Source organism: Hipposideros armiger, unplaced genomic scaffold (assembly GCF_001890085.2).
Source record: "Hipposideros armiger isolate ML-2016 unplaced genomic scaffold, ASM189008v1 scaffold_202, whole genome shotgun sequence".
Classification (NCBI taxonomy): Eukaryota; Metazoa; Chordata; class Mammalia; order Chiroptera; family Hipposideridae; genus Hipposideros; species Hipposideros armiger.
Window position 1 is genome coordinate 1,817,582 of NW_017731552.1, and position 26,513 is coordinate 1,844,094.

Below are 26,513 nucleotides of genomic sequence, written 5' to 3' on the forward strand. Positions count from 1 at the left end.
GTGAGTCTGCGATGGACTAGCTGCGGTTAGAAGGCGTGGCAGGGGAGGGGACCCCAGGCCTGCGGGTCTGAAAGTGGAGCATTAGAGCTGCAGGCTCCTGGCCGAGCCTGACACTCCTGGCTCACAATGTCCACCGGCCCCAGTCCCCCAACCCAGCTGGAGAGGGGCTGCCCTGGAGGACTCCACGCTCCTAGTGCCTTGTGGCTGGAAGCAGGCGGGTGACACAGAAATGAAGAAGCAGATGGCAGCTGGCTGGGCCTCCAAAAACATCATTCCGGGGGTGGGGTGGGGGGACGACAGGAGATAGACACCCCTTTCTGCCCCTTTGGGATCAGAGGGCCTAAGAAGTTCTCTGCAAGGTCAAGTTGAAGGACTGGAGAAAGGAGACACAGGTGTGTCCTAATCTGTCTGGGCACCTGCTTGGGGCAGGTGCTCTGAGTCCCTGGCTGAGGGCTGGTTTCCTTATCAGGTACATGGAATGGTGACATCCCTGATCTTCAGAGCCCCCAGGTGTGTGGCTGGAGTAGTGGGTTGGGTCTGGCTCTTTCTTCCCAATATCTGGTCTGCCACACCCCTCTCCTCTCCTGGGGCCGAAGGCTATGCATGCGCTTCCACACTCACTCTTGCAGCCACGTGCCGCCATGGAGGTATCGGTGTTAAACCGTTAAAACATGGTCAGGCCAGCTGGTAAACAACTATTGTTCTAAGCGGGGGGGGGGGGGGGGGGGGGGGGGGGGGCACATGCCACCTAAGAGCCCACCTCTACAGGGTCTGAGAGTGGTGTCCATTTGCCTGGTAGGTCCCACACTGGTGGGCTCCTGTTCTTATGTACACACACACACACACACATGTCTCACCTATGTTCCGGTCCTCATTCCACCCCAATACACACACAGTCACGACCAGCGGCCTAAGGGCCCAATGGACCAGAACCCCCCACAGAAGCCAGCACAGGACAGATGGGCAGAGATAGGAAGCGGGATGAAGAAACCAAAGATGAAAACAAATGGGGGGCGGGCAGGCGAAAGGAAGCCAAGAACAGAAAGACACAGGAACTAACTTTCAAAGTGAAACCCCGGCTCCCTGAGGGGGCTGCTGAGGCCTGAATCTGCAGAAACAGCAAACAATAAATAAATGAAAACATGCGGGGGGCTGCCGCTTCCCCCACCCCTCACTGGGTGCATGCACAACGGCCAGCTGACAGACGCAAAAGATAGAGCCACTTCAACAACGAGGGACACACGGGGGCCAGGCCCCAACCTGAGAAGCTACAGCAGCTGCTGTGTTTCCCTCTGCCTGGTGTTTAGCCGCGATTTCAGGAAGATTCCCAAGTTTTAGGTTCTTCGTCAATATGTCCCCCCAGACCAACCTGGCCTTGGGTTCCCTGATGGGGTCAGCAGGGAGGACTTAGGAGGATGCAGGATGGTGAGGGAGAAACTGAGGGGCAGAGGAAGGACTTATGGGCCCATGCCATGAACTTTAAGGAGAACTTTAAGCAGCCATAAGTTAAATACACGTTTAAAATCCTCATTTGGATAGAAACAGAACTGACATAGGCGGACACTGTCTTCTCTGACCAGAGACAGAAAAGAGAAGGGAGTATATTAAAGGTGTCATATGAGACATTTCAAGATCCGTTATGGAGGGCTGCAGCCATCAGTTAAATACAAATGTTTAAAATCTCCATTTGGATGGAAACAGAGTTCACATGAACCAGGTCAGAAACAGGAAGTGGAGACCACAGTGCAGGCAGTGGGACAGATGTAAGCAGGCTGTGAGCTCCTAAGAACAGCAGCCATCAGTTACATAAAAACTTCCTTATTGGTTAGCATCAGCTGCCATGAGCTCAGTACGAGGGAGATGAGGGAGTGTGAGGACCACCGCACATGAAGATGATCAAGGACAAGACCCTGACTCAGTCTCCCACCAGGCAAGGCAGATGACTTAGCTGCTTCCTACTAACCTACAGGGAGCTGTGAAGAGGCTGGGGGAGCATAAGCATCTGTGGCCACAAAAGGCAGAGACACATACAGGGAGGAGGCGTAATCTCTGTGCTTTGCAGGGGGCACATCTCAGGGAAGTGTGGGAAAAGGTCAAGGGAACACCCCAACACCTACCACGGAGCGGTCTTAATACTAGCGGTGTGAATAGAAGCACAGCTCTTGCTGCCAGAAGAAATGAGGGTTGTTTTTGGTTTGGGTTTTTAGATGTCCTTTAAGCTCCCAGAGAAGACAGGAACCACCAGTTAAATGCAACTTTTCAAAAGCCTCACTAGGTTCTAAGCAGAATCCACCCATGAACGTGCCAAGCCCGGATTTGGGAGTCAGAAATCTGACTGCACCAAGCACAGTTAGGTGGGGCAGATGGGGGTACACTGGGAGGCAGCTTCTTTTTCCCATCGTTCTCGTCCCTGGCACCTGGGATGAGCACATACCTGGTGTCTGGAAGTTAATGCGTCTCATTTCCACGGGGTCCTTTGGATGGTGGGGGGCAAGGTCGGCGTTGTTCAGCAGGCATTTGGTACGGGGCTCTGAGTCCTTGCGTTTACTTTGTGGGAGGGAGAGGAAGAGTCGGTGAGTGCCAGCGTGCACCCAAAGGTGTGCAGGCACATGTGCGAGCACAATCCAGGTGCCATGAACGTGCGACCCAGCAGGTGGGAAAGGGGCCATGCACACGCGCGACTGGGGTTCCCAGGACCATGCACAGACACGCATGCAACCTGTGAGAGCAGCCAGGCCACCCCACTGCCCCGTCCTCAGGCCTGCAGGGGACAGGGCCAGTTCTTACCTGTCAGGTTTGCTGCTCCCAAATGCAGACACAGGTGAGGAGGGAAAAGAAGATAGGTGAGGGTGTGCTGGTCATAAAGGGCCTGTTCTGTTATGGTGGTTGGCTTTCTTAACCTCTCTGAGTTTTGATCTTGTCCAGAAAATAGGGCTAATCCTTCCTGCTGGGTCCACCACCTTCCCTTTCTAAGTTGGGACATGTTTCATGTGGCCACTACAATGACTATCTTCATTAAACTGGACAGAGGCAGTCTCTACTCCAGATTTTGCTGAGCAGAGTGTGGGGCTTAAGAGGAGGGAAATCACTGGCCTGGTTTGAACCCCAGCCCTACCATTCCCAGGCTGTGTGACTTTGATCAAGCGGCTTAACCTCTGAGCCTGTTTCCCTACCTGCATCATCTATAGAGGGCTTCTATGACAATGTTCTGAGACGACCCTTCCCCAGACCTTTCCAGAACCCCTCCTTTTCCAGGAAGCCCTCCCTTCTGTCAAGTGGGGGAATGCAGAGGACTTACTTCTTATAGAGCAAGATGGCAATAACGATGCAGATGATGAAGACCACAGCCAGCACGGGCCCAATCACCCAGATAAGCCCCTCCTCGCCATCCACGATGGGCTGGGGGTCTGGGTTATCCAGCTGGAAGGGGTCTGAGAAGGGGCTGGCTGCAAATGTCTGCAAAGTGGGGCGGGGGAGGAAGGGGGTTCCATCAGTGCCCCTCCTCCTGAAAGTGGCCAGATGGGTCTTCCTCCAACACAAGTCTCATCTCTCCCCTACTCTAAACCCTCCTATGGCTCCCAAGAACCCTGACCTTGGTGGTAGCCTGCATGGCCTGGCACTTGCCAATCTTCACTCTCCCCTCTGCTTTAGCCACTCTGAAATCCTTTGTGTTCCTCTTGCACCTCCAGACCTTTGCACATGCAAATCCTGGGTGTGTCTTGTCTATGTTGAACTCCTATGCATCCATCAAAGCCCTGGTACCAAAGTTCCTTCCTCTAAAACACCTTCCTCTTGGGATTTCCCCCAACTTCAAGTCCTTCCCCCTGCCCAGGGAACTGAGAGGATCTGTGTCTGGCTCTAAGGTAAGGGCCGTGGGGGCTGAGGCCACTTTTGGGCCTGACTCACTCAGAGGGTATGGCTGGATGTGGGCAGACACCATTGGGGACTTACGGGCTCACTCTTCTGCAGCACAGCAAGCACAAAGAGAACGTATCGGTGGCCAGGCTCCAGGCCTTTGTTGTCAAAGCCACCGTACTGCTGCTGGTCGCCGGGTTGGAAGGTAGATGGTAATATGGCGAAGCGAGCAGCAATGTAGGGTCGGGGCACCTCGAGTTGGCGTGAGTGCCGTAGGCTGCGCCTTTGCAGCCGGGAGATGTCCTGGATGAGCTGTGCAAACAGAGATGTGGGCTGCTCAGAGCCTGGCTGGGAGCAACTGGACTCACAACAGGTGGGACATGTCTGGCCCTGGCAAGTTGGACCCCAGCCCTCACCTCTTCCAGGTCCATGTCTTCTGGGCTGCCCAGTGGGGTCAGGAATTGGCCGCCACGGGACTTGCGCAGTGGCACCATCACAATGAAGTAGTTCCTGTCGGGAGACGGTGAGTTAAGAGAGGGGCTGTCTATATGGATGACCAAAAAATGCTGTAGGGAGCCCCCCTGTCTGAATCTTCCCTTCTGCTCATACAATGGGTCTATTACCCTATTGCTCCAGCCATATTTAAACCTCCCGGCTTTTGATTACGCTGTGCCTTCTGCCTAGAAAGTCTACCCTATGCAATTATATTTCTTGAACTCCTACACATCCCTCAAAGCCCCACTTCCATACTCACACATTTTTGTAGCCCTTAATTCTTCTCTGCCTCCCAGGCAGAGTCCTTTCCCCACAGGACTCTTAGCCCTGGTATCTCTTACTGCCACACCAAGGGGTTGAGAGTCTGTTCAGTTGTCTCCCCACCAGTATGGGCACCCCAAACCAGTAGAAGGTGAGGCACACAGGGGTGTCATACAATGAAATGTTGGAGGAGCAGAACAAGGCCACATGTAGTGATGATGCCCATGAGAAATATTGGATCTTCAGGGCAACCACACAACATGGGGCTGTGATCACCTTATTGACAGGTGAGGAAACTGAGGCACGAAAATGTCAAGTGGCTGGCCCCAGTCACAAAGCTGACTAATGGGGGGTTTGAGGAATCCTGAGGGTGGGGGGGGGTCAAGCATACTGGACAGGCACGGGGCTCTGGCCATCGGGTAGGTACACCATGATGAAGCCATCAGCGTCGGGCTTGGGGGCCACACTGGGCTTGCCGCTGAGCACGTTGAAGGCAGTCCAGGCGGTGACTGTCTGCTGGAGGCCACCCAGGCTGCTACCACGGTTGGTCAGCACAAAGTTGTAGAAGGTGTGAGGCTTGAGGTGTGTGATGAGCTTTTTGGTGGTGCGGCCGTCCACGTCCAGTGTGAGCCCATTGTACTGGATCTGCAGGCCAGGGCCGGCTCAGTGGGGCTCTGGGCGGAGCCCCTGACCCAAGCCCCCGACACTGACCAAGCCTCAATCCAAGACTCAGCCTTGACCCGGCTGAACTGATCCCAGACTAAGCCTTAATCTCTGCTTAGCCCTGACCCCAGGCTGAGCCCCACCTCTGAGTACCAATTCTTATAGAGCCCTAATCCCAGATTAAGCCCCACCCCAGATTGAGCCTTAACCCCAGCTGAGTCCCAACTTTGACTGAGTCCCGATCCTAACTGAGCACTAATCCTAAAACTCAGCCCAGATACCAGACAGAGCCTCAATCCCAGCTGAGTCCCAATCTTTACTGAGCCCTAATCCCAGACTAAGCCTCATTCCCAGCTGAGTTACAGTTTTGAGCCCTAATCCCAGAATGAGCCCTGACCCCAAGATGAGCCCCAGCTCTGAGTGCCAATCCTGACTGAGCTCTAATCCCAAACTGAGCCTCAATCCCCAGTGAAACCCAATCCTATTCAGCACTGAGTGCAGCTGAACCCCAATACCACCCCAACAAGCCTTGACTCCAGACCGAGCCCCAACCCCTACCCGCTGCCTGCCATGTGGCCGCACCTTGTAGGGTGTGGGTGAGTTGTAGTTGTCGGGGAACTCCCAGCTGAGCAGGACCGATGTCTTCATGATCATCTTCACCTTAAAGTTCTTGGGCGAGACTGTGCCAGGCAGCGGCCGAGCAGGAGAGAGAAGAGAAGCCATGTGAGTGCCAGGGGTGGGTGGGGCGGGCAGGTGGGGTGAGATGGGGCGGCCCAGGCACTCCCTGTTGTCCACTGTGCCTATGGCCTTCCTGCCTGGCCCTGGCCCGGCCCTGCCTGGCCCTGTCCCAAGTCCCTGCTGGGGGAGACGGCGCGGCTGCAGAGAGAAGGCAGAGGAGGAGGGGTGGGGGACGGCGGTGCCACCGAGGCATGTCCCACCTTTGCCAACGCCAGAGCCTCGGGGTCCGGACTTGCCTCGAGCGTCCATGAGGAAGCAGAAAAGTGACCACTTACCTGAGCAGGGGAGAGGGAGGGGGCTGGGGTGGGGATGGGCGCAAGGCCCGGTCCGGCTCTGGTGCAGGGGTCGCCGCGCGCCTACCTTGGTCCCGCAGGAACGTCCGGTAGCGGACGGGGGGGCTGTAGGGGCCAGGGCCCCGGCGCGTGTGGGCCCGCACTTGGAGGTCATAGGCCGTGTTGGGCTTGAGGCCCTGTAGCGTGAGCACGTTCTCGGCACCTGGCTCGGCTGCCGCTGGCAGCTCGGTCTCTCGGGCAGGGCCCAGGGTGCCAGCCTCCCTGACAGCCACTGTGTACTTGACAATGGCACCGTTGCGCTCAGCGGGCACCGGTGGTAGCCAGCGCAGCAGGACAGTGCCAGCAGAAGCATTGCCGGCCGCCTCAAGGATCTGCGGATGGCCTCGAGGTGTGTCCTCTGGGATACTCAGAACTTCTGCCACCTCCTCGCCCAGGCCACCTCGGCTCCGGGCCGCCAGCCGGAACACATACGTGGCCCCCTTGTGCACGCCTGAGGCAGTGTAGTGGTCCTCGGTGGGTGGGAACTCCAGCGTGGCCAGGGGTGATGAGTCCTCGCGGCCGAACTGCAGGCGGTAGCCCAGCACCTGGTCTTCGGTGGTGCCGGCTGGGGGCTCCCAGCGTGCCAGCAGGCTGCCCTCAGGGGTCTGCTGCACCGACAGGGTGGGGCGGCCCAGCACTGTGGGGATATGGGGCTTGCGTCAGCGGCCACTCACCAGTTTGGGAGCACAGGGTGGGGTTGCAGTTTTTAAAAGTGGGTCTCAGGGAGGCCTCATTGAGAAGCAAAAACTTGAAGGAGGCAAAGGAGGGTGTGGCAAAGGAGGGTCTGGGGGAAACAGTGTTCAGGCAGAAGAAACAGTCAGTGCAAAGGCCTTGAGGTAGTAATGTACTCGGTGATATAAGGAACAGCAGAGAGGAAAATATCCACAGACATCACAGCAGGCTTCGTCTATTCACTTCCTCCTTTAGTTAATAAGTTATACATTTCTTGCCTTGTTTATTTGACCCTTGCTGACACCTAATTAATACCTATGGAACATAGAAGTGTCCAAAATCCTGCCCGTGCCTTGTGGTTCTTATAGTCGGAGTAGTAATGAATGTGCCAAAAGAGGTTTTGGGGTCAGGTAAAGAAGAGGGAAAGCTGGACTGTACAAAGGAAACCAGGCTTCTTCACTGCAGGACTTATCAGGACCTTTAACGGACTGTGGTATGAGCAGTCACAGTGTATGCAGTGGGCTCAGCATAGCAAACATGGATCTGATGCAACATTCCTGAGAGAGGAGGGGGAGATCACAGGAGGCTCCTTGAAGGAGGTGACATGGGCACAGACTAGACAGGCGAAGAGAATACCATGGGAAGAACTGGCAGCAGTGTAGAAAGGGGCTGTGTCCAGACTGAATGTCAGACTATGTGGTCACAGGTGTGGCATCAAGGGTTCCCGAGGAAGGAGTGGGTGTCAGAAGTGGGGTGGGGGCCTTTCTATGGTTCCTGGATCACACTGAGCTTGTTTCCCTCTCCAAGCCTTTGCCCAGGCTGTGCCCTCTTCCTGGAACACCCTCCCCTTACATTTTCATGGCTGTCTCTCTCTCCTCACTCAGCTCAATTGTGGTTGGGAATAAAAAGATTGATGGGAAGGGCCAGAAGGGGAAACTGAGGCAGGGCTGCCAGGACAGGAGGCCTCATGGTGCAGCTGGGGAAACGGGCACACCATCCTGAACATGACAACCCACCTGGGGCGATCAGAGCCATGATGGCGGAAGGGTGGGGTACTAAGGGGTCCAGAGGGGGCACCAAACCGAGACTGTGGGATGGGGATGGGGATGGAGAAGGCTTCTCTGAGGAGGGAGAAACAAAACAAAAACCTAAAGCATGAGGAGACAGCAAGCCCAGAGAAGGGTATCAAGGCAGAGGGAACAGCTGGGTGAAGTCAGGGTCAGGGGGACGGGGGACAGAGGACAAGAGGGTTAGTCAGCTGTTCATTATTTGCATCTGTCTGGAACGAAATGGCCGAGGAAGTGAGTGAGGAAGGCAAGATGGGGCTGGACCTTGCTGGGTCCCCAATCCTTATGCCCCGTGGGCAGCCCCCAACCCTTTGCTCTGGCTGTTTCTCCTGCCCGGTGCACCCTCTCCCCACATGGGCTCATGAACTCTGCGGGAAAAGGGGCTATGGGGGTTGGGGGGGCAGTCTCCTACCTGCTCCCTTGGTCACTACCACCTTGGGTTTGCTGCGAGAGCCATCGCCTTTCATGGTGTAGGCGGCTACGGTGATGGAATAGGCGGTCTCAGGTTGCAGGTTTGTGATGACCATCTCCTGCAGGCAAGGGTGGGGTCAGCGATGCAACCAGGGCTGAGACCAGACTTGTCCACCCTCTTCCCTGGGCTGAGCTCAAGCAAGGTGGATACAGGGCCTGGTTAGGGACATGCACCCGAGCTCATGCACTGACCCCATGCTGAGATGGGCACACGGAGCCTGACACCTGGTCATCACCTGCCTGGACCAGGGCAGCTGCCTCTAACCCAGTAATCTAGCTCCCACTCTCATCCCCACAGTCTGTCCTCCCTGCAATAGCCATCAGAGGGCGCCTGGGAGCACTTGAGTCAGGTTCTGCACCTTCTCTGCCCATGGCCTTCCAGGGCTCCCACCTCCTTTGGGGTAAAAGCCGAAATCCTCCCGCAGCCCACAAGGGCCTGCAGGACCTGCCCCTGTCCCCTCCCCTTTGTCTCCCCCTCATTCACTCTGCTCCAGCTACAAGGACCTCCTTACTGTTCCCCCAACATGCCAGGCATGGTCCTGCCCCAGGACCTTTGCACAGGCTATTCTCACTGCCTCCATGACACCCACTTGTGTGCTAGAATTCCCTATACCAGCTTGCGAGAGCCAATAGTTAAATTTTCAGGAAATTTACGAGCCAGTTACTAAATACAGCCGTTATTAAGAAGTAAATTACAAGGGTATATAAACTTACAATCAGATAAATAATATTAAAAACAAAGGTATTAAATACTCAAAAACCCCCTTCCTAATTATCCCAGTATTTTTACCACTATCTATGCTCTCAAGGTTCTTCTCTTGTATCATGTGATAGAAAACTATACAATGATGAGTTACTGAGTATCTAGTTGGTACCCTGAAACTGACATGGGGGGAGTATTTACACCATGGAAATGGGCAAATGCTACAGATCAGGACCACCCCCACCCATCCATCTGGAGAGCTGAGTGTTAGACATTTACCCCACGGTCTACACCCTGCCCCCAACAGAGCTGTAGCTTCACATGCATTTGTGTCTTTTTCCCATTAACATTCCTCTCCCACACTGGGCTATGACCCTGAGAAGGGCCGGCTCAGGGCTGTCTTCGTCATTGTAATATCCACAGCACCTTGCACAGGATCTAGCCTATAGTAGGTCCTCAATAAATTACGCCTTGTTCAATGAATGCCACAGCACCCTGGCTTGCACACATACCCGTGTACACCATCACTCGTGTACCCATGTCCCCACACATGCACACCCACAAAGTCCTTCATGCCTGGGAGATGTGGAGTTTCCCCAGGTCAGGCACACAAGGAGGGGGGACAGGGATGCACAAACAGAGGGTCTCCTGCCCCTGAGACTCATATTCAGTCCCCTGCGCCTGGTTTTGGTGGGTGGGAGAGGCTGAACTGGAGCCCACATAGGAACTTCTCCAGGAAGAGACAGCAGCTATGTGAGGGGGTGGTGCCAGTGTCAACTTAACATCAAACCTGGGGCTCTCAGAAGAGCCCGTGGCCCCCATATTAAGGGCAGAAAGCCCAGAGAGGCAGCGACTTGCCCAAAGTCACACAGCAATCCCAGCTCTGGTTTAGGGCCTCCTGAGAAAGCATGGAGGGGTGAAAGCAGTGGTACTACAGGACTCGTTTCCCACTGACCCCTCTCATCACTCAAAGGCCAGAATGAAGTGGACGCTTTGGCCAGAGAGAAAAATCTCTAGGTCAGGGAGGATTGATGAAGACGAGAAAAGGGTCAAGCTGGGTTGAAAAGTGACCCAGTTCTGGTCTGGGTCCAACAGGGATGGGTTGATGCTATAGGATCGGCATTCCAGGCTGCGGGGACAGTTTGAGCAAACGTGTGGCAATGAAAATCACAGGAGGGTCAACAAGGTGGGGTCTGAAACCGGGAGCCGTGAACCCCGCAGTCTAGGGGCCATCCAGGTAGGAAGGATAATAAATGACCTCCAGGTCCAGGCCTCTGCCTTGTGTCCAGGTCACCCCTCCAGAGTCCCTAACAGGTGCCTGCTAGGGCTGCTGTGCCCATTTGCCTGCTGTGAAAACTGAGGCTGCTAGCTACAAGAGGTAATGGGGTATGCAACCGGAGTCCAGGGGAGGAGACCCTTTGACAAGAGGCGTGCGGGGGGGGGGGGCAGAGGGTGGAGTTATAGCATAGCACAGCCCGACCCACGGGAAGAGCACGCCAGTGGCCGGAGGGCGCTACTTACATATTCGGCCGTGTCGTCCATCTCCCACTGAGCGCGGGAGGAGGCGGCAGGGGAAAGAGGAGGAGGTGAGCAGGGTGGCCAGAGAGAGAGAGAGAGACGTAGCAAGAGGGTAGGAGCACAGGTTCTGGGCACCGCCCCACCCACCTGGAGCTCCACCCACCCAGGCCCTGCCCCGGAGCCCCGCCCACCTGGGCATCGGCCAGCATGATGTCCTTGATGCGCGGTGGCCCATGGGCCTCAGCGCCCTCCATGCGCACGTAGTGGACCTGGTAGCCGCGGATCTGGCCGTGCTGCCGGCCGGGCGCGGGAGAGCGCCACAGCACTCGGATAGCCGTGGCGTTGAGCGCCTCCGCCTCCACCTTCCGCGGCGGCGCGCTGGGCACTGGCGGGGGGGAGTGGAGGGGAGGGCCGGGCGGGGCGTTACTGGGGTGCCCGGCCTTGACCCGGGCAGCTGCCCGATGCCAGGGTGCCGAATGGCTGCTGGTTAACTGGGCGTTCTCAGAGCACACCACCAGCTGGGAGGGCATGTCTCTTTTATGTCTCCCCTAGCCCGGGGAAGGGGCCCTGATGGTGTGCCCCATTTATAGATGGGCAACTGAGGCCCCCCAGTGCCTACGGGCCACCCATGCCCTGTTCTAAGAACTTTATGCACATTGCCATCATGCTCATAGCATCCCTTCCAGGCAGGGGCTCTTATTCTCATTCACAGATGGGGAAACTGAGGCCCAGAAAGTTGATTCTGTGATCACAGGATTAGAAAGAGTCAAAGCCAGGGTCTGAACTCAGAAAGTTCAGCTGCATGCACCTAAGTACCCCAGTATGCGGTCAGCCCACTTGGCACTGAGGACTTTCTCGGTCAGCTCCCAGATTAGAGAGCACTTTTCATCCACCCCACCCTAAGGTCTGGCATGAAGAGCTGCTTCATTTCCTCCCCATCCTTAGGACATAATGTGGAGCTGCCAACCTTCCAGGCCAATGGCTCGGAAAGCAAACCATGTTTTATTGGGGAAGCTGCTTGCTTCACTTGGCCCCATGCCCTCAGCTTCAGCCACGTGAGCACCCATCTTTGTAGCTTAAAACTTTCTACCTTGCAATCAGCTAGGGCAGGAATATTAACACCCAAAAACTGACCAATAGTACAAATCAGTCTCCATCCCCCACAAAGATGGTGGTTAAACATTAACAGCACACAGTCTACCTACTTTCGCGTAGGATGGCTCAGACCCAGGAAGTTACAGATTCTGGCTTCTCCCAAGAAAAATCTAAAAGCTAAGGTTTCTGGGGTCAGGAACCATAAATATTTTGCAAGGACTACTTGCTGTTTCTTATACTCCATTTCCATGGTTTCCACCATTGCACCAAGATACAGGGCTGGCAAGCTCAACTTTCCAGGCACAAGGCTCAGGGAGCAAATGGTGCCCAGAAATCTAGAATGGAGAATTCCAAGGTCAAGGAGCCCAGGATTTCTTGGGGAGGCTGCTTGCTTCATGTTTCCCTCTTGTGACAGTGGGCTTCTACCTTTTGGCCACCAGCCAGCCCATTTTCCAGACAGGAGGCTCCAAGGCGGGGTGGGCTGGGGCCTGCGAGGGGGTCCCAGGGCCAGGGCAGTGCTTACCGTCCTCGTCGGTGCGGATGACCACGGGCGAGCTCTCGGGCCCTGGTCCCACCTCTGTGTGAGCGACAGTCGTGATGCGGTACTCCGTCCACTTGTCCAGCGCCTCCAGCAGGATCTGAGTGGTGGTCGGGGGGATGCCGTTCACCTCCTTGGGTTGCGGGTCCTCCGAGCCCAGCGGTCGGTAGCGGACGCTATAGCTCACCAGGGCCCCGTTGTGCGTTTCCGGCGGCGGCGGGCGCCAACTTACCAAAATGGCCGTGGAGCGCGTGCTGACACACTTAACATCTTGAGGGGGGGCAGACGGTTCTATTGGAGGTGGGGAGAACGTGGGGGTGGGGAAGGGAATGGGATGGGCAGGGGAAGGGGCGGGGAAACAAAAGATGGGAAAGAGAAAATAAAAAAGAAGATGATAACAAACAAAACAGGACCAAAGCAAAGAGAAGTCGAACCCAAAAGAAGCGGGTGTCAACCAAAGGTGAGATGGGTGGGTGGGGGTGGAGCGGGAGGGCTGGCCAAGAACACTGTGCTCAGTTATGGGGCTACATCTACCTGGCACACAGTAGGTCTTAGGTAGAGGGCAGCCACAGTCCCTGTAGAGCACACACATATGTGCCAGGCATTGTGAAGACAGGAATAGCAACAAAGGCCCTATTTACTAGGTACCTACTATGCATCAGGCATGGTACCAAGGGCTTCACAGAATAACAGCAAAAGCATCTATTTATCGAACCCCTACTATGTGCCAAGCACCATGCCAAGGGCTTCATAGAATAATAGTAAATGTACTTATTTATTGAAATCTGTGTGCTAGACATTGTGCCAGAGGAATAGCAATAAAAGCCCCATTACGAGGTACTTACTATGCACCAGCCACCATGACAAGTGGAAAAACACAAAAAGCTCCACTTATTAGGTAACTACTATGTGCCAGACACAGTGCCAAGGGCTTCAGAGAGTAATAGTAAAACACTTATTTATTGAACAACTACTGTGTGCAAGGCACTGTGCCAGAGGAGTAGCAAAAGCTCCATTTACTGGGTATTTACTGTGTGCCAGGCACAGCACCAGGGATGAGATAACTAAACACACTAATTTACTGCACACCTACTATGTGCCAGGTACTAGGTCAGTCAGAGGAATAGCAATAAAAGCCCCATTTATTGGGCACCTACTATATCCTAGGCACAGTGCGCTAAGAGCTTCATAGGATAATAGTAAATGTACTGAACTCCTAGTGTGTGCCAGGGGGATAGCACTGCCAAGGGAATAGCAATAAAAGTCCCATTTACTGGGTACCTACTATGTGCCAGCCAGCATGTCAAACAGAAAAGCAATAAAAGCCCCACTTATTAGGTAACTACTATGTGCCAAGCACCATGCCAAGGGCTTCAAAGAGTAACAGTAAAATACTTATTTATGGAACACCTACTGTGTGCCAAGAACTATGCTAGGTAATAGCAATAAAAGCCCCATTTATTGGGCATCCTACTGTGTATTAGGCATAGTGCTAAGAGCTTCATAAAATAAGAGTAAGCACATTTATTTACTGAACACCTACTGTGTGCCAGGAGAATAGTGGTGTTATGAAAATAGCAGTAAAAGACTCATTTACTGGGTATCCACCATGTGCTAGGCATGGTGCTAAGCATGTCATAGGTTAACAGTAAAAGCATCTATTTACTGAACACCTGTTCTACCAGAGACTCCAGAGGCCACTCCAATGGCTTACTTCAACCAGAACCACATTCTCGGTCCACTTGAAATAATGCCCATGTCTTGAGCACCTACTGTGCCAGTTAGCATGCCAAGGGCTGTATAAGGTAATACTACAAGTACCTGTTTATCAGACACCTACTGTGTACCAAGGTTTTTATAGATCAGAGTTCTAAGTCCCTACTGTGCACCTGGCACCACAATAAACCCATTACAGTTCAATAGCAAGCCTCATTTATTGAACACCAGCTATGGGCTGGGCATCATAATAGCTCTCTAAAGATAAAAAGTTGCCTTTTATGCAGCACCTACTGTATGCCAGGCATTGTGCTAAGGACTTTATCAGATAATAGTAATACTCCCCACATTCTAAGCACCTACTGTGTGCTGGGCACTGTGCTTGGGGCTTAATTGAAAAACTGCCCTTACATATTAAGCAACTACTATGTGCCAGGCACTATACTAAGAGCCTTGTAGAACACTAATAGTTCTCATTTCTTAAGCACCTACTGAGTGTCAAGAACTGTTACTGGGTAACAGCAGTAGTCATCCCCATACATTAAGCCCCTGCTGGGTGCCAAGGCACTATGCTAAGGGCCTTATATAAAAATGGTAATAGTTCTTATGAGCACCTATTATTTGCACACATGGTGCCAAGGGCTTTGAAGATAACTCCATGTTTTAAGCAAAAACTGTGTACTGGCACCATGTTATGTATGCCCTTTCACACTGACAGTGGCTCCCATCTGAGCACCTACTATGTGCCTGGCACCAGGCTCACCTCTTTAAAGAAAGTACCACTTATTGAGCACTTATTATATACCAGGTGTTGTGTCAAGGACTTTGCAGAATAATCACAGCCCCCATGTTAACCTTGTGACAAACTGCTAATAGCTTCCATTCACCGAGTGCCAATTATATGCCCAGCACTGCACCAATCCATGTTTAGATTTAAAACAGCAGCTGCACATATGGAACACCTACTGTGTGTCAGGCAGTGTGCTAAAGGCTTTGTTGACTGATAGTTCCCATATATTAAGTACCTACTGTGTGTTAAGGTCTTTACAGAATAACAGCAACAATTCCATGAGCTGCACACCTACTATGGGCCAGGCCCTGTATTAAGGGCATTACTGATAATAAACCGTTTTATGCACCTTCTGTATACTCAGTACCCTAAGCCCTTTATAGATTCAAAATGCATCCCACTGATTGCGCCTCATTTAATTCTCATGACCCCCCTTAGGGGGCCAGAACTATCATCCCTCCAGCCCCACTCCATGTCACAGGTGAGGAAAACAGTTTTGAAGCCCATCTGCCTTTTTTTCTGTTATCATTGAATGAGTACCTACTGGGTGCCAGGTGGCACCCATCCTGGGTGGTTTTCATATACCACCTCCCATTTTATAGATGAAGAAACTTAGGCCGGGGAACAGCAAGCTGCCTGCCCAAGGGCACAGGGCAAGAGGCAGGATTTGAACCCAGGCTCAGCAGTTGTCCAAGGCTGTCTCAACTTGAGGCTGATAATTCTGACCTCTGCCTGTACCTCCTATCAGCTCAGGCCAGTTGAGGATGGCTGGCCACATTCCCTCAGCTTCCCAGGACTCTAGATCTCGCCTGGAGGTAAAACCAGAAAGGGCGCTGGCCTTGCTCGATGTCAAGGCATAGAGAATCCTCACCATCATGCCAGCCACATTTGTTCACTGAGCATGTGTTTATAGAGGACTTACTACGTGCACACCCTGTGCTAACCCCTGGGATCCAGAGATGAATCAGAAGACCCTATCTTCAAAGACAACATGCTATGAGAGACCTCAGAGGCCACTCCAATGGATTACTTCAACTAGAGGGACCGTCCAGCCTTACTTAAAGTGAAATACCAGAGCTCCTCATCCAAAATTAGACATGTGGGGTCCCCCCTCCCCCATTTCTTGACCAGCCACCCCAACCAAATAGTGCCCGGGGGAATCAGGCAGGAGTGGAAAAACCAACTGAGGAATGTGCCGGAAGGAATGGAATCGCTGAGAAAGGGAGAGGAAAAACAAAACCAAAACCATAATAAAATATGAAACAACAGTGATGGTGATGATGATGAGAAAAACCATAATAAAAGAAAGAAAGACGCCTTCCAGAAAACTCCCAGTCTGGTTACCTACCTTCCACTCTTCAACTGCTAACTTATAAGACTTTCTTACGAGGGAAGGAATGGCGAGTGCTGAGCTACAAGGCCAGACCGATCTCTGGGTGGGTCTCCAGACGTAAGCGGGCCTGCAGCCCTGCTCCGGCCCCCAGTGTGGGCATGCTGCAGTTCCGGCCTGGCGCCGACGAGGCGAGAAGGTGGGACGGTGTCTGGGAAGACCCACGGCTGAGTGGTCTGGCCTCCACCTACCCTTGAGTTCAGCCTAAGAAGCCCGCAGCCCCGGGGGGATACGCCTGGCCCTGAGTCTTGGTTGCCAGTTTTCTTGGGCCCCACCCATCTTGGGTGAGAAGTGGGGAGTCCCTTCTCCCCCACTCCCTGTCCTGGGCCGCCCCAGAAGTTCACGTGGCTGGGCCAAAGCTGTTTTCTTGACGACCGTGGAGGCCGCTTCCTTCACAATCCGGCCCAACCTGTATGACATCTCAGAAGGGGGCAGGCATGGTAGGAAACACGGACACGTATGTGCAGTAGCCTGTGGTTCCAGATTCCAATCTGTGGGCAAACGTGCCTCTTGGCAGTGGGGTGGAGAATTTAGGGGGCTGAATTTGGGCTCTGGACTGTCTGTGCAGTCCAGAGCTGCTGGGCAAGTGGGGGGCACGCAGGGTGGGCTGTCTTTGTGAACCTGCTTGAGACCAGCGCGTACTCACCTTTGTGGCACCTGTGCCGGTCTCTCACGTGGCCGCCCAAGCCACAGGACACCCTCACTGATCGCCTCACACACAAACACACCCAGACGCCTATGAGCTGCAGAGCACTTGGCATGGGGGAGCCGGGAGGAGGGAAGGAGGCGGGGGTGGCGGGGTGCTGTCTCTCTAAGGCCCCTGATCCCAGCGGTTCAGACATCCTGGCCTGAGTGGCTTTCACTCTTGACTGACCCGTGACCCCCCCACCCGGGTGCACACACCTGGGAGGGGGTTGAATATTTGAACACTGAGGCTGCTTCCAGAATAAGGCCTGGGTGGCTACGCCGTGACTGACTGAGAAGGGGGAGAGGAGGAGGGCCACAGCAACGAAGGCCACGGCAGTGGAGACCATGGTGGTGGAGACCATGCCAGAGGCCACGCTGAAAAAGGCTGTGCAGAGAGGAGGGAGCCGAAGGAGGAGAGGTCTGCTTAGGCCCGAGCTCAGAGCAAGCAGGGAGGGTGGTGGCAGGGGCCACAGGGTGGCCCAGAGCCAGCTGCAGTGTCCTGGTCAAAAAGTAACTTGTTTGGGACAGGGAGGCCGGGCCAGGTAGGCACAACAAAAAACTTTAGGAATTTGAGAGCCCTGAACGGGGCCCTGCACTACCTGCAAAACCCAGTGTCAGCTCTGACTCCCACCGCCCCTGTCCTCAGTAACGGGAGCCCTGTCTTGGGGGAAGAAAGGACCATCACCCTTTGCTCTCTCTGGGATGTGATCTGTGACAGCCTCATGTACCCCTCCAAACGTCTGGGAAACGGGTGCAATGTGGGCATTCAATTAGCCCCAAGTCCGGGAGTGGAAGAGGGGAGAGAGGTGCAGTCAGCAACTAAGGCAAAACCACAAAACCAGCCACGTCTCATCCCCAGAAAGACAGAGAAATTGCACCCTGGGGGACCCCACGGCGGAGCCCCTCACTGCCCTGGTGGGGAAACCAAAGACAGTGCTGGTGGATGTGTCTGAGTTTGAAGAGCGGGGTGGGGATGGGCTGGAGGCGCCCCCCACCCCCTGAATGAAGCAGGCTCCGCCCTGGTCAATGCACACAGAGGACATCTGCGCTGGCCGAGGGTCCCTCCCCGCAGATGAGGGCGGGGTCCGCGAGACACCTACTGGACTGCAGCGTGCGCTGCCGAACCACCGAGGTGAAGGCGCCCAGGCCCTGTGGAGAGCGCGCCGCCAGGCGGAAGGCGTACTCCGTGTTAGGCTTGAGGTCGTCCACCACAAACACTGTGGTGGGGTCGAAGGTCCTCCCGACCTGAGAGCAGGGGCAGGGGGAGAGACAGAGGGAGACAGACACAGAGATGGAGAGAGAGAGAGAGAGAGAGAGAGAGAGAGAGAGACAGACAGACAGACAGACAGAGATTACGAAAGAGAGGCAGATAAAGTGAAACAAAGAGACACACAGAAACAGACACCAATGAATTATATATAGAGAGACACGGGAGAGAAAAAAGTGGGCAGAGGGAAGGGGGAGACAGAGACAGACAGAGAGGGAGAAATGGAGAGAGGTGGGAAAATTAGCAGCACACAGGGGCAGAGAGGAGGGGAAGAGAGACATCCAGTCACAGAGTCCACGAGACCCGAGGGGAAGCTCAGAGAGGGCTAGGGAGGCACCAGTGACTGACACCCTACCCCCTGCCCAGCCCCCCAGGTACCTCTCGGCCATGGTCTCCTTCCCGAAACAGGAGCTCGTACTTGATGATGCTCTCCTGCCGTGGGGGGCTCCACGAGAGCCCGATGCTCGTCTCTGACTTGGCCTCAGCCCGGAAGTTCATGGGCTGGCCAGGCACTGGGGGAGGAGCAAAGGAACAAATGGAGGGAGGCCCAGGAGGGGTCCACACCACAGAGGGCGCCCAACTCGCCAGGTGTCCCCATTCTCCCCAAAAAGAGTCCCATGAAGCTCAGCATAGCCCTGAAGGACAGGCTGTTTATCTCAAGATGCTTCCAGAATGTTCTCCCACTCTTATTACTCTTGTTTTTCCAGGTCCCTCCCATTGCCCCTTGATGTCAGTTATCCACCTGAATTCCCCCACCCCCTCTGCTTCCAGTGGAAAAAAAACATTTAAAAATCCCCTTTTCAAATCACCCCCATGGCTTCCCCCTCCCCCGAATTAAATGACAGAGAAATTGGTGGGATGAAATTTTGAAATATGGGTCTCCATCCCATATCCGCCTGGCAGAGGCAGAGTCCCAAATATCCTGTCCCTTCACTTGAGCTGCCCGAGTTTTCCTGGATTTGGGGTTCTGGAACAACTGGGGCTCCAAACACCTAAATGACCCCCACCACCCTCAGTCCTGCCTTTGGACAGCTGTACGTTCCATGTGTTATTTCAAAACGGGCAGCATGCACCTCTCCAGTGAGGGCAGCGGCCAGGGATTCTCAAACTCAGATGCCGATGGGGGCCAGTCCATTCATGGAGCAGAGGGAGAGGAGTGGAAACGCACCCCTTTTCTCAGGCGCAGCTGCAGGGATCTACCTGGATGTCCGATTGGAGCCCCGTGGGGCTTGCCAAATCGGATTTTCCAAGCGAAGCCAGGAATGTGGGTTTTCTGGGACAACTTCCCGCTCTGAAATGCTAGCATGAAAATATTTTAAAGCACCGTGAGGGATGAAGAAAGCACTTTGTTGCTTCCAGGCACGATCAGACAGCCACGTGCCAGGAGGAGGCACATCATGGTATCAGCGCCTCTCCCTCTGTTGGGACACCCAGGACCCTGCTGCCCCACAGAAGCCACGCCCGCCGCAGGCATCTCACCTCCCTGCTGTGTCTTGACCTGGATGGGGTCTGAGAGGGGCCCGTCACCCACGGAGGTGAAGGCCAGCACACGCACGGTGTAGGTCTCATCCTCCAGGAGGCTGCCCACAGTGGTCAGCAGGCTGTCGTCCACGTTGTGCTTCTGCCAGTTGCCCACAGGGTGCTCGGGTTCCATGGTGTAATAGACCCGGTAGCCTCGGATCAGGCCATTGGGCTCCACGGGCTCCTCCCACTGGATAATCATGGTGGTGGCGCTCAGCATGCGGGCCTGCACGTTCCGGGGCGCGCTGGCCGGGGCCTGCTCACCCGTGCGGGTGACCACTGACTCGCTGGGGGGTCCCTGGCCGATGGAGTTGACGGCCGACACCCAGATCTCATACTCCGAGTTGGGGCTCAGGCCGCCAATGCTGTAACGTGTCGTGGTAATGTCCTCTTTGATCTGGTATGGCCCATCCTGGCTCTTGGATTTATATTCGATGACGTAGTAGGACACGGGGTCCGGGTTGCCCGAGTCCCATGTGATGGTGATGCTGGTGGCTGTGTTCTCTGTCACCACGGGAGTCCCAGGGGCTTTGGGGAGAGCTATGGGTGGGGGACAAGGTTACATGTTGGGCATGCTGGCTGTGGGCCCTGAAGGCTGTGTGACTTTCAGCCACACAACTGCCCTCTCTGAGCCTTGATTTCCTTGGCAGTGACCACGGGTCTAATGACTGCTATCCCATCACCTATAGCAGGGGTCGGCAAACTACAGACTGTGGGCTGGCACCCGTTTTCGTAAATAAGGTTTTATTGGAACACAGCCATGTTTAGGTATTACCAATGGCTGCTATCACACTATGAGAGCAGAGTTGAGTGGCTGCAGCAGAGACTAGATGTCCCATAAAGCCAAAAATATTTACTTTGTTAAAAACATGTTTGCTACTTAAGAAAAATATTTACTTTTGAAGGAAACATTGGTGGCCTGTGGTCCATAGTTCTCTCTGTGGTTCACTCTGCTCAGCCACAGGCCCCTCCATCTGTTCCCACTTCACACTTGCTGTTCCCTGTACCTGGCTGGCTCCTTCCAAAACCATTCCCTAAGGCAGCGGTTCTCAACCTGTGGGTTGCGACCCCTTTGGGGGTCGAACGACCCTTTCACAGGGGTCGCCTAAGACCATCGGAAAACAAAAAGATGTTTACATTACGATTCATAACAGTAGCAAAATTACAGTTATAGAGTAGCAATGAAAATAATTTTATGGTTGGGGGTCACCACAACATGAGAAACTGTATTAAGGGGTCGCGGCATTAGGAAGGTTGAGAACCGCTGCCTTAAGGCCTCACTCACTACTTAGGCTGGCGGTGCCCAGGTCTTATTGCCACCTAAAGTTATCTCCTTTTCACATTTGTCTGTTCTCCCCACCAACAGGGACCAAGTTTTGTTTCCAGCTATGTCCCGGCACCTGGATAATTGTGACTTTCTCTCTGGCTTGTCCCAAGATCTCACACCACACAGGCCCCAGGAAGCATTCACCAGGAGGAGCTCAATCCCTCAGCAAAATGACCAACCAACCAGTTAACTCGGATACTTTCTATGGCCCTAGGGCAGGGCTTGTTAAAACTTTTCCTGCAACAGTCTGGACAGTAAGTATTTTCAGCTTTGCAGGCCTTTGCTGAGACTACTCAGCTCTGCCGTTGTAGCCAGGAAGCCAGGAAGCTGCTATAGACAAGGTGTGAACAAATGGGCATGTGCCAATAAAACTTTATTTATAAAAACAAGTGAAGGGCCGCATTCAGCCGGAGGGCTCTAGTTTGCTGGCCCCCGTTCTAAAGCTAGAAAAATATGAGGGCACCTTCCTTTGAATCTTGCCACAAACTTGAGACATCAGGAGAATCTATAGTCCCTTGTAACGCCCCTTCCACCGTGCCCTCCCTCTCTCTCTCTCTCTGAGTCTTTGCACAAGCTGTTCCCTTTTCTTAGAACTGTTCCCCGTCTTCTTTGGCTCATTCCTTTTCAACTTTTACTCTTTCCCTGACCTAACTTCTCGGGGAGGTGGCACCTTACTCTGGGGGTGTGAACAGTGCTACAGCCCTAATCAGCCTTTATCATGGCTACCTGGCTATGTGGGCATTTCCCACTCTAGACTCTGAGCTCAAGAGAGTAAGACCATGTCTCATTCCTTGGGGCCGGATCCAGAATAATTTTTAACCAATAAATATATGTCCACAGAACTGTCCCCTTAACAGCCCGAATGACCGAAGCCAGAGCTCAGAGGTTTTCCAGCTGTACCCTATCACCTACTGGGGTCTGGGGACCACCTGCCTCCCTCATGCCCCCTGCTTACATTTCACTGTGATCTGTGCCACGGCCTCAATGACGCCCAGGCTGGACATGGCCACACATGTGTAGTTAGCAGAGTCCTTGACATCTGTGAGTTCTAGCACGTTCCGACCTACGGGCATGTCATCTTCAGGCGTCAGGTCCTCGGCCCCCTGCATCCACTTGACGTATGGCATAGGTGAGCCCACGGCCACACAGGTGATGTTCACGTTGCCACCTGGCATAATCTCGTGGCTCATGGGCAAGATGGAGAATCGAGGAGCCACACGACGGACTGGGGGGATGGCAGCGGCAGCCGGGAGGGAGATGCATGGGGTTGGGGGGTGGGGGGAGACGGAATCCAGAGGAGAAAAGAAAGAAAAGCAGGAAGGAAGAAGGAAAGAAAGAAAAAACAGAAAAAAAAGCGGAAAACAATTTAAATATAAACAGGGCTGTTTTCTTCCCCCCAGTTGAAAACAATTTTTTTTATCCAGATGAAAAGAAAACAAAGAAACCAAATTAAAAAACCAAATTCCAACACAAAAAAAACCAAAACTTTAAAAGAAGGTACTTCACAAACAATATAGAGAGAGGTATATCAATATATAATCAGAGACATGAAGCATTATTTCATAGCAACAGGGTTTCAGAGACCAGAGGGGCTGGTCACAGCACAGTTATGAACACAAAAATTTATCAGCTGTTTCTCATCTTTGATGACGGATGTGGCTTCAGGGAGCAGCCCCTCCGCCCGCTCTCCCAAGTGGGGAGCTTTGGAAGATCCCAGCTGCATGTGGGGGGCTCTGGGAAGGATGAACAGGGAGTGGGGAGAACATGGAAGGAGTTGGAACCAGAAGGCAGAGGGGGCCAGGATCTCAGCCCCCCACCAGCTGAGTCACCCTCCGCTGGTGACTCAAGGGCCCCACCCACTTCCCGGGGGGCCCTCCAGGAAAAGATGAGAAACTCTAATGAAATTTTTGTGGTTTTGGGGTATAGAAACCCTTCTAAAAGCTTCTGTCGGATCTCACAAGTTTCCATTGATAAATGCAGCTCTCAGAGTCACAAACAGCATGCAAAAGAGATTGGTTGAGAAAGAGAGAAAGAGAGAAAGAGAGAGAGAGGGGCAGGAGGAGGGACAGAGAGCGCTAATGCATCAAAGAGGCCTAGATCTCAGGGGCATTACTGCACACTCATGTGGGTACCAGAGAGAAGAGACAGGTGAGCAGAGAGAAAGAGAAGACACAGGGAGAGGGACAGAGAGAGGGAGGGACAGAGACAGAGAAAGAAGGAGGGGGGAGGGGGCCCACTTCAATGCTGCATATTAATTCTAGTGGATGTGACCCAATGTGAGATGTCACATTGTCACATCACAGCCCTGCCAGAATAGAATATAAATAGTAATAATAATAGTAATAATAAAAAACAGGGGGATGAACTTGAACGCTGAGAAAACGGGCATGTTCTGTGCATTTCTTAGCGGGGAAGCGGATGCAGCCTTCTGTCCCCATTTCACAGACCATGAAGGCAGCAGGACACATTTCGGGGGCTCCGTTTTCAGAAGTTAGATGGGTTTCAGGGATAGCGGGAAAGAGAGTGGACGCTCATGGGCACCTGAACTTCCGGGGCTGCCCCCCTAGAAGAGGTTTAATTGCAGTGGGAAGGACTGGGGTTAGCCTGGTAAACCCTTCTAGTCAGAAAGAGCCTGTCCCTAGGAAAGATCATAGGGCCGTGGGAGCCCTATGGTGTGTCCCCAGCTTTGGGTGGGTGAAGGAGTCTTGTCTCCAACTGCAGAGAGGACAGACTAGAGGCTCAAAAGGCAAAACAGGGTCACAAAGTGACTTTCAGCTTCCCGACTTGCCTCTAATTTTCACATGGTATTGGGGGTACAGTTGCACCCCTAAGAGGGTGTTGGTAGGGGGTGTCACCTGCCCTATAGAGGAGGGGGCTCTAGGGGGTAAAGGGAGGCAGCCTGGTTCCCTCTTCCAGTCTGGGTTCCCAGCTGGAGATTCTAAACCCTGCTCCCTGAATCCCAGATGGAGGCCAAGAAAAGGGGGGAGCCCTGTGGGGGCAAGGAGGAGGGCCAAGAAGCTGGCAGCCATTCGGAAAAGGAAGCCCCACGAAAAGTCCAGAGTCACATTGGAGACAAGATGGAGGAAGTGGAAGGTGTCACCAGAGGGGAGGAGTGGGGAGACAGGGAGGGGAGATGGAGGGGTCATGCAGACAGACTGGGGGTGAGGAGGGTGGGGGCAGGGCACTGAGATGGGGTTTCTGGCAGGGCTGGGTGGAGGGTAGGGGGATTTGGGGGAAGAGAATGGGGTCTGGCCAGCCAGTGGACGCGGTCCAGGCCAGCCGCCGGCATCCACGAGGCACAGGAGTGGGATGCCCGCTGCGTTGTCATGGAAACGGAACACGATGGGGGATGAGCGTGGGGGAGCTAATTAATCAAGGACAGAAAACGGCATCAACGTCCAAAACAAAACCAGGAGAAACAAATGAAGAAACAAAGTGGAAAAAAAGAAAAATCCAAAACACCAACCAAACAAAAAACCCTTCCGAACAAGACACCCGAAAGCAAGAAAAAAAACAAAACAAAACATGGAATGGGTGTGGGGCTGAAAATCGGGGTCTGAAAGGAGGAGGGCTGTGGCTTCCCCTGGGAGATGCCCCTCCACCCCTGGCAGAACACAGGGTCTGGCCCTCCTACCCAGCACCAAGAGCCTCAGCGGCCACAGAGGTGACATCCTTGGAGAAACAACCTTCAGGGCAAACCAACCCAGCCCCACTGGAATCCCCTCTATAAAGCCCTCTTAGCCCGCTTCTCAGGGACACCCTGTCATTTACGGCTGAAAAAACAGAGGACCAGTCACTAATCACACAAGACCAACTCCTCAAGGCCTCAGCAAACCTCTCCAGGCAGAGATGGGGGCGCTGATGTGGCTGAAGGAGCTCTGTGGCCTTGGGAAGGTCCCTCATCCTTCTGGAGCCTCTGTTTCCTCATCTGTGAAATGGAGGCCATCAGTGACATGCTGAGGCCTTTAAGCTGCCTGGGATAGTGCCCATGCTCAGCCTGGGCATGGGGCCAGTGATGTTCCCTTCTAGATTTCCAAGGTGCTGGGAAGATCAACTAGAAACTCTACCTTAAGGGAGTTTGGGGATGAATTAAAGTTTAAAACATTTTTTTTAAATGGAAATAGTCAAAATTCCTATGGAATCCCCAGTCTTGCTTTATGCCTCCCAATTTTGAGATGCAAATGTTCTTATGCCTGTTTTGTGGATGAGAGGTGACAGGGCTAGTTGGAAGACAAAGGGAGGAAGTGGTGGGGACCAGAGATGAAAGCCAGGCACACCTGGTCCCTGCCTCTCAGATAAGACGGGCCTTTGCTTCTCTCACCATGATAAGTAGCAAAAATCATAGCCAGGTGTCCCTTTTCGGCATCTGGCTCTTTCACACTTGTGTGTCCTTATCCTCTAGGACACCTGGAGGGCAAAGTATCCATCACCTATATGCTCCTACCAGCTGAATAGTGTCCGGTAACCAGCTGAGTAATAACCAGCAGCTATCATAATAAATACCCAGAAGCCTTCAGTAAAAGGCTTATACTGAAAGAGATTGTTGGAACATCTAAGGCAGTAAGAGCTAGATTTAGGATTTAAAGGTTAAATGTGAGCCCAATTTATCCCTCTGTAAGGCTCAACAGCTCGCCCAAAAGACCCTGTTCACATCTGATCTTAAAATACCTCCCCTTAGGAAGTATCGCAGTTTGGACAGTAACTTTTTTCAGAAGTAGAGACAAGGCATACATCTTGAATATGGAAAAGACTTGCTATGCCGGGTTTTTAACTATAAGTCAGTTAAATGTGGGAGGGCATTTATCAACAACAGTAATTTTAGTGCTTATAATCCCCAACATGGCCGGCAGCCATCAGTTAAATGGATCTGCCAATAGCTATAAAAGCTGACACCTAAGACACGTTGCCCACTTGCTTTCTCATCCACCCTCTTAATTTCTAAGGGTGTGCTGTAGGAAGAGGGCTGGTTTGCCTCGAGTTTGGGGAGGATTGTGCCCATTGGCATTAGGTGACTCAGAACCCCCTTGGGGGGTCTCTTAAGACTTCAGGGCATCCTCCCAGCTGGCAAGGGCGGGTGGCTGACACTGTGTTCTGCCCAGTTTGGTGCTGACACCCACCCACATCATCTTTCCACCCCCGGCTGCAAGCTTGAGGTGCGGGTTAGAAAATAAGGTGGGCGCGGAGCCCACGGGACAGAGTAGCCCCGCGGGATCCCCGCCCCCAATTACCGACCTGAATGGAGGGTCCAGGCGGGTTATAAGGGGACCACACCAGCCTTGGTCCTCAGCACGCTCCAGCTGGCTCTCGTTTCCAGCTCTTCTCGTCACCGAGTAGCCCGGGGTCCCAGCGGGGGGGACCCGCGTGGGTGAGGGGTTCAGGAAGGTGGGCGGTGGGGGGTGGCGGGTTT

The 26,513-nt window shown here is 53.6% G+C and overlaps 1 protein-coding gene across 8 annotated transcripts in view; it reads right to left on the reverse strand.

Annotated features, from left to right (window-relative positions):
* PTPRS (protein tyrosine phosphatase receptor type S) overlaps positions 1 to 26,513 on the reverse strand; it is a 111,957-nt gene that overhangs the window by 10,924 nt on the left and 74,520 nt on the right. For 2 of the 8 annotated variants that reach the window (XM_019653407.1, XM_019653409.1), the window contains exons 7-18: positions 22,062 to 22,331; positions 19,738 to 20,319; positions 18,637 to 18,770; positions 18,092 to 18,236; positions 5,857 to 5,954; positions 5,003 to 5,256; positions 4,272 to 4,365; positions 3,952 to 4,167; positions 3,299 to 3,456; positions 2,788 to 2,799; positions 2,435 to 2,547; positions 1,061 to 1,108 (exon numbers count right to left, since the gene is read on the reverse strand). In XM_019653407.1, the coding sequence (XP_019508952.1) occupies positions 1,061 to 1,108; positions 2,435 to 2,547; positions 2,788 to 2,799; positions 3,299 to 3,456; positions 3,952 to 4,167; positions 4,272 to 4,365; positions 5,003 to 5,256; positions 5,857 to 5,954; positions 18,092 to 18,236; positions 18,637 to 18,770; positions 19,738 to 20,319; positions 22,062 to 22,331 (2,124 nt within the window). Of the gene's footprint in view, positions 1 to 1,060; positions 1,109 to 2,434; positions 2,548 to 2,787; positions 2,800 to 3,298; positions 3,457 to 3,951; positions 4,168 to 4,271; positions 4,366 to 5,002; positions 5,257 to 5,856; positions 5,955 to 6,372; positions 6,982 to 8,495; positions 8,614 to 10,778; positions 10,806 to 10,966; positions 11,161 to 12,393; positions 12,700 to 18,091; positions 18,237 to 18,636; positions 18,771 to 19,737; positions 20,320 to 22,061; positions 22,332 to 26,338; positions 26,502 to 26,513 lie in introns of those variants that run through there. The other 6 variants (XM_019653406.1, XM_019653401.1, XM_019653402.1 and 3 more) reach the window with 6 other exon arrangements.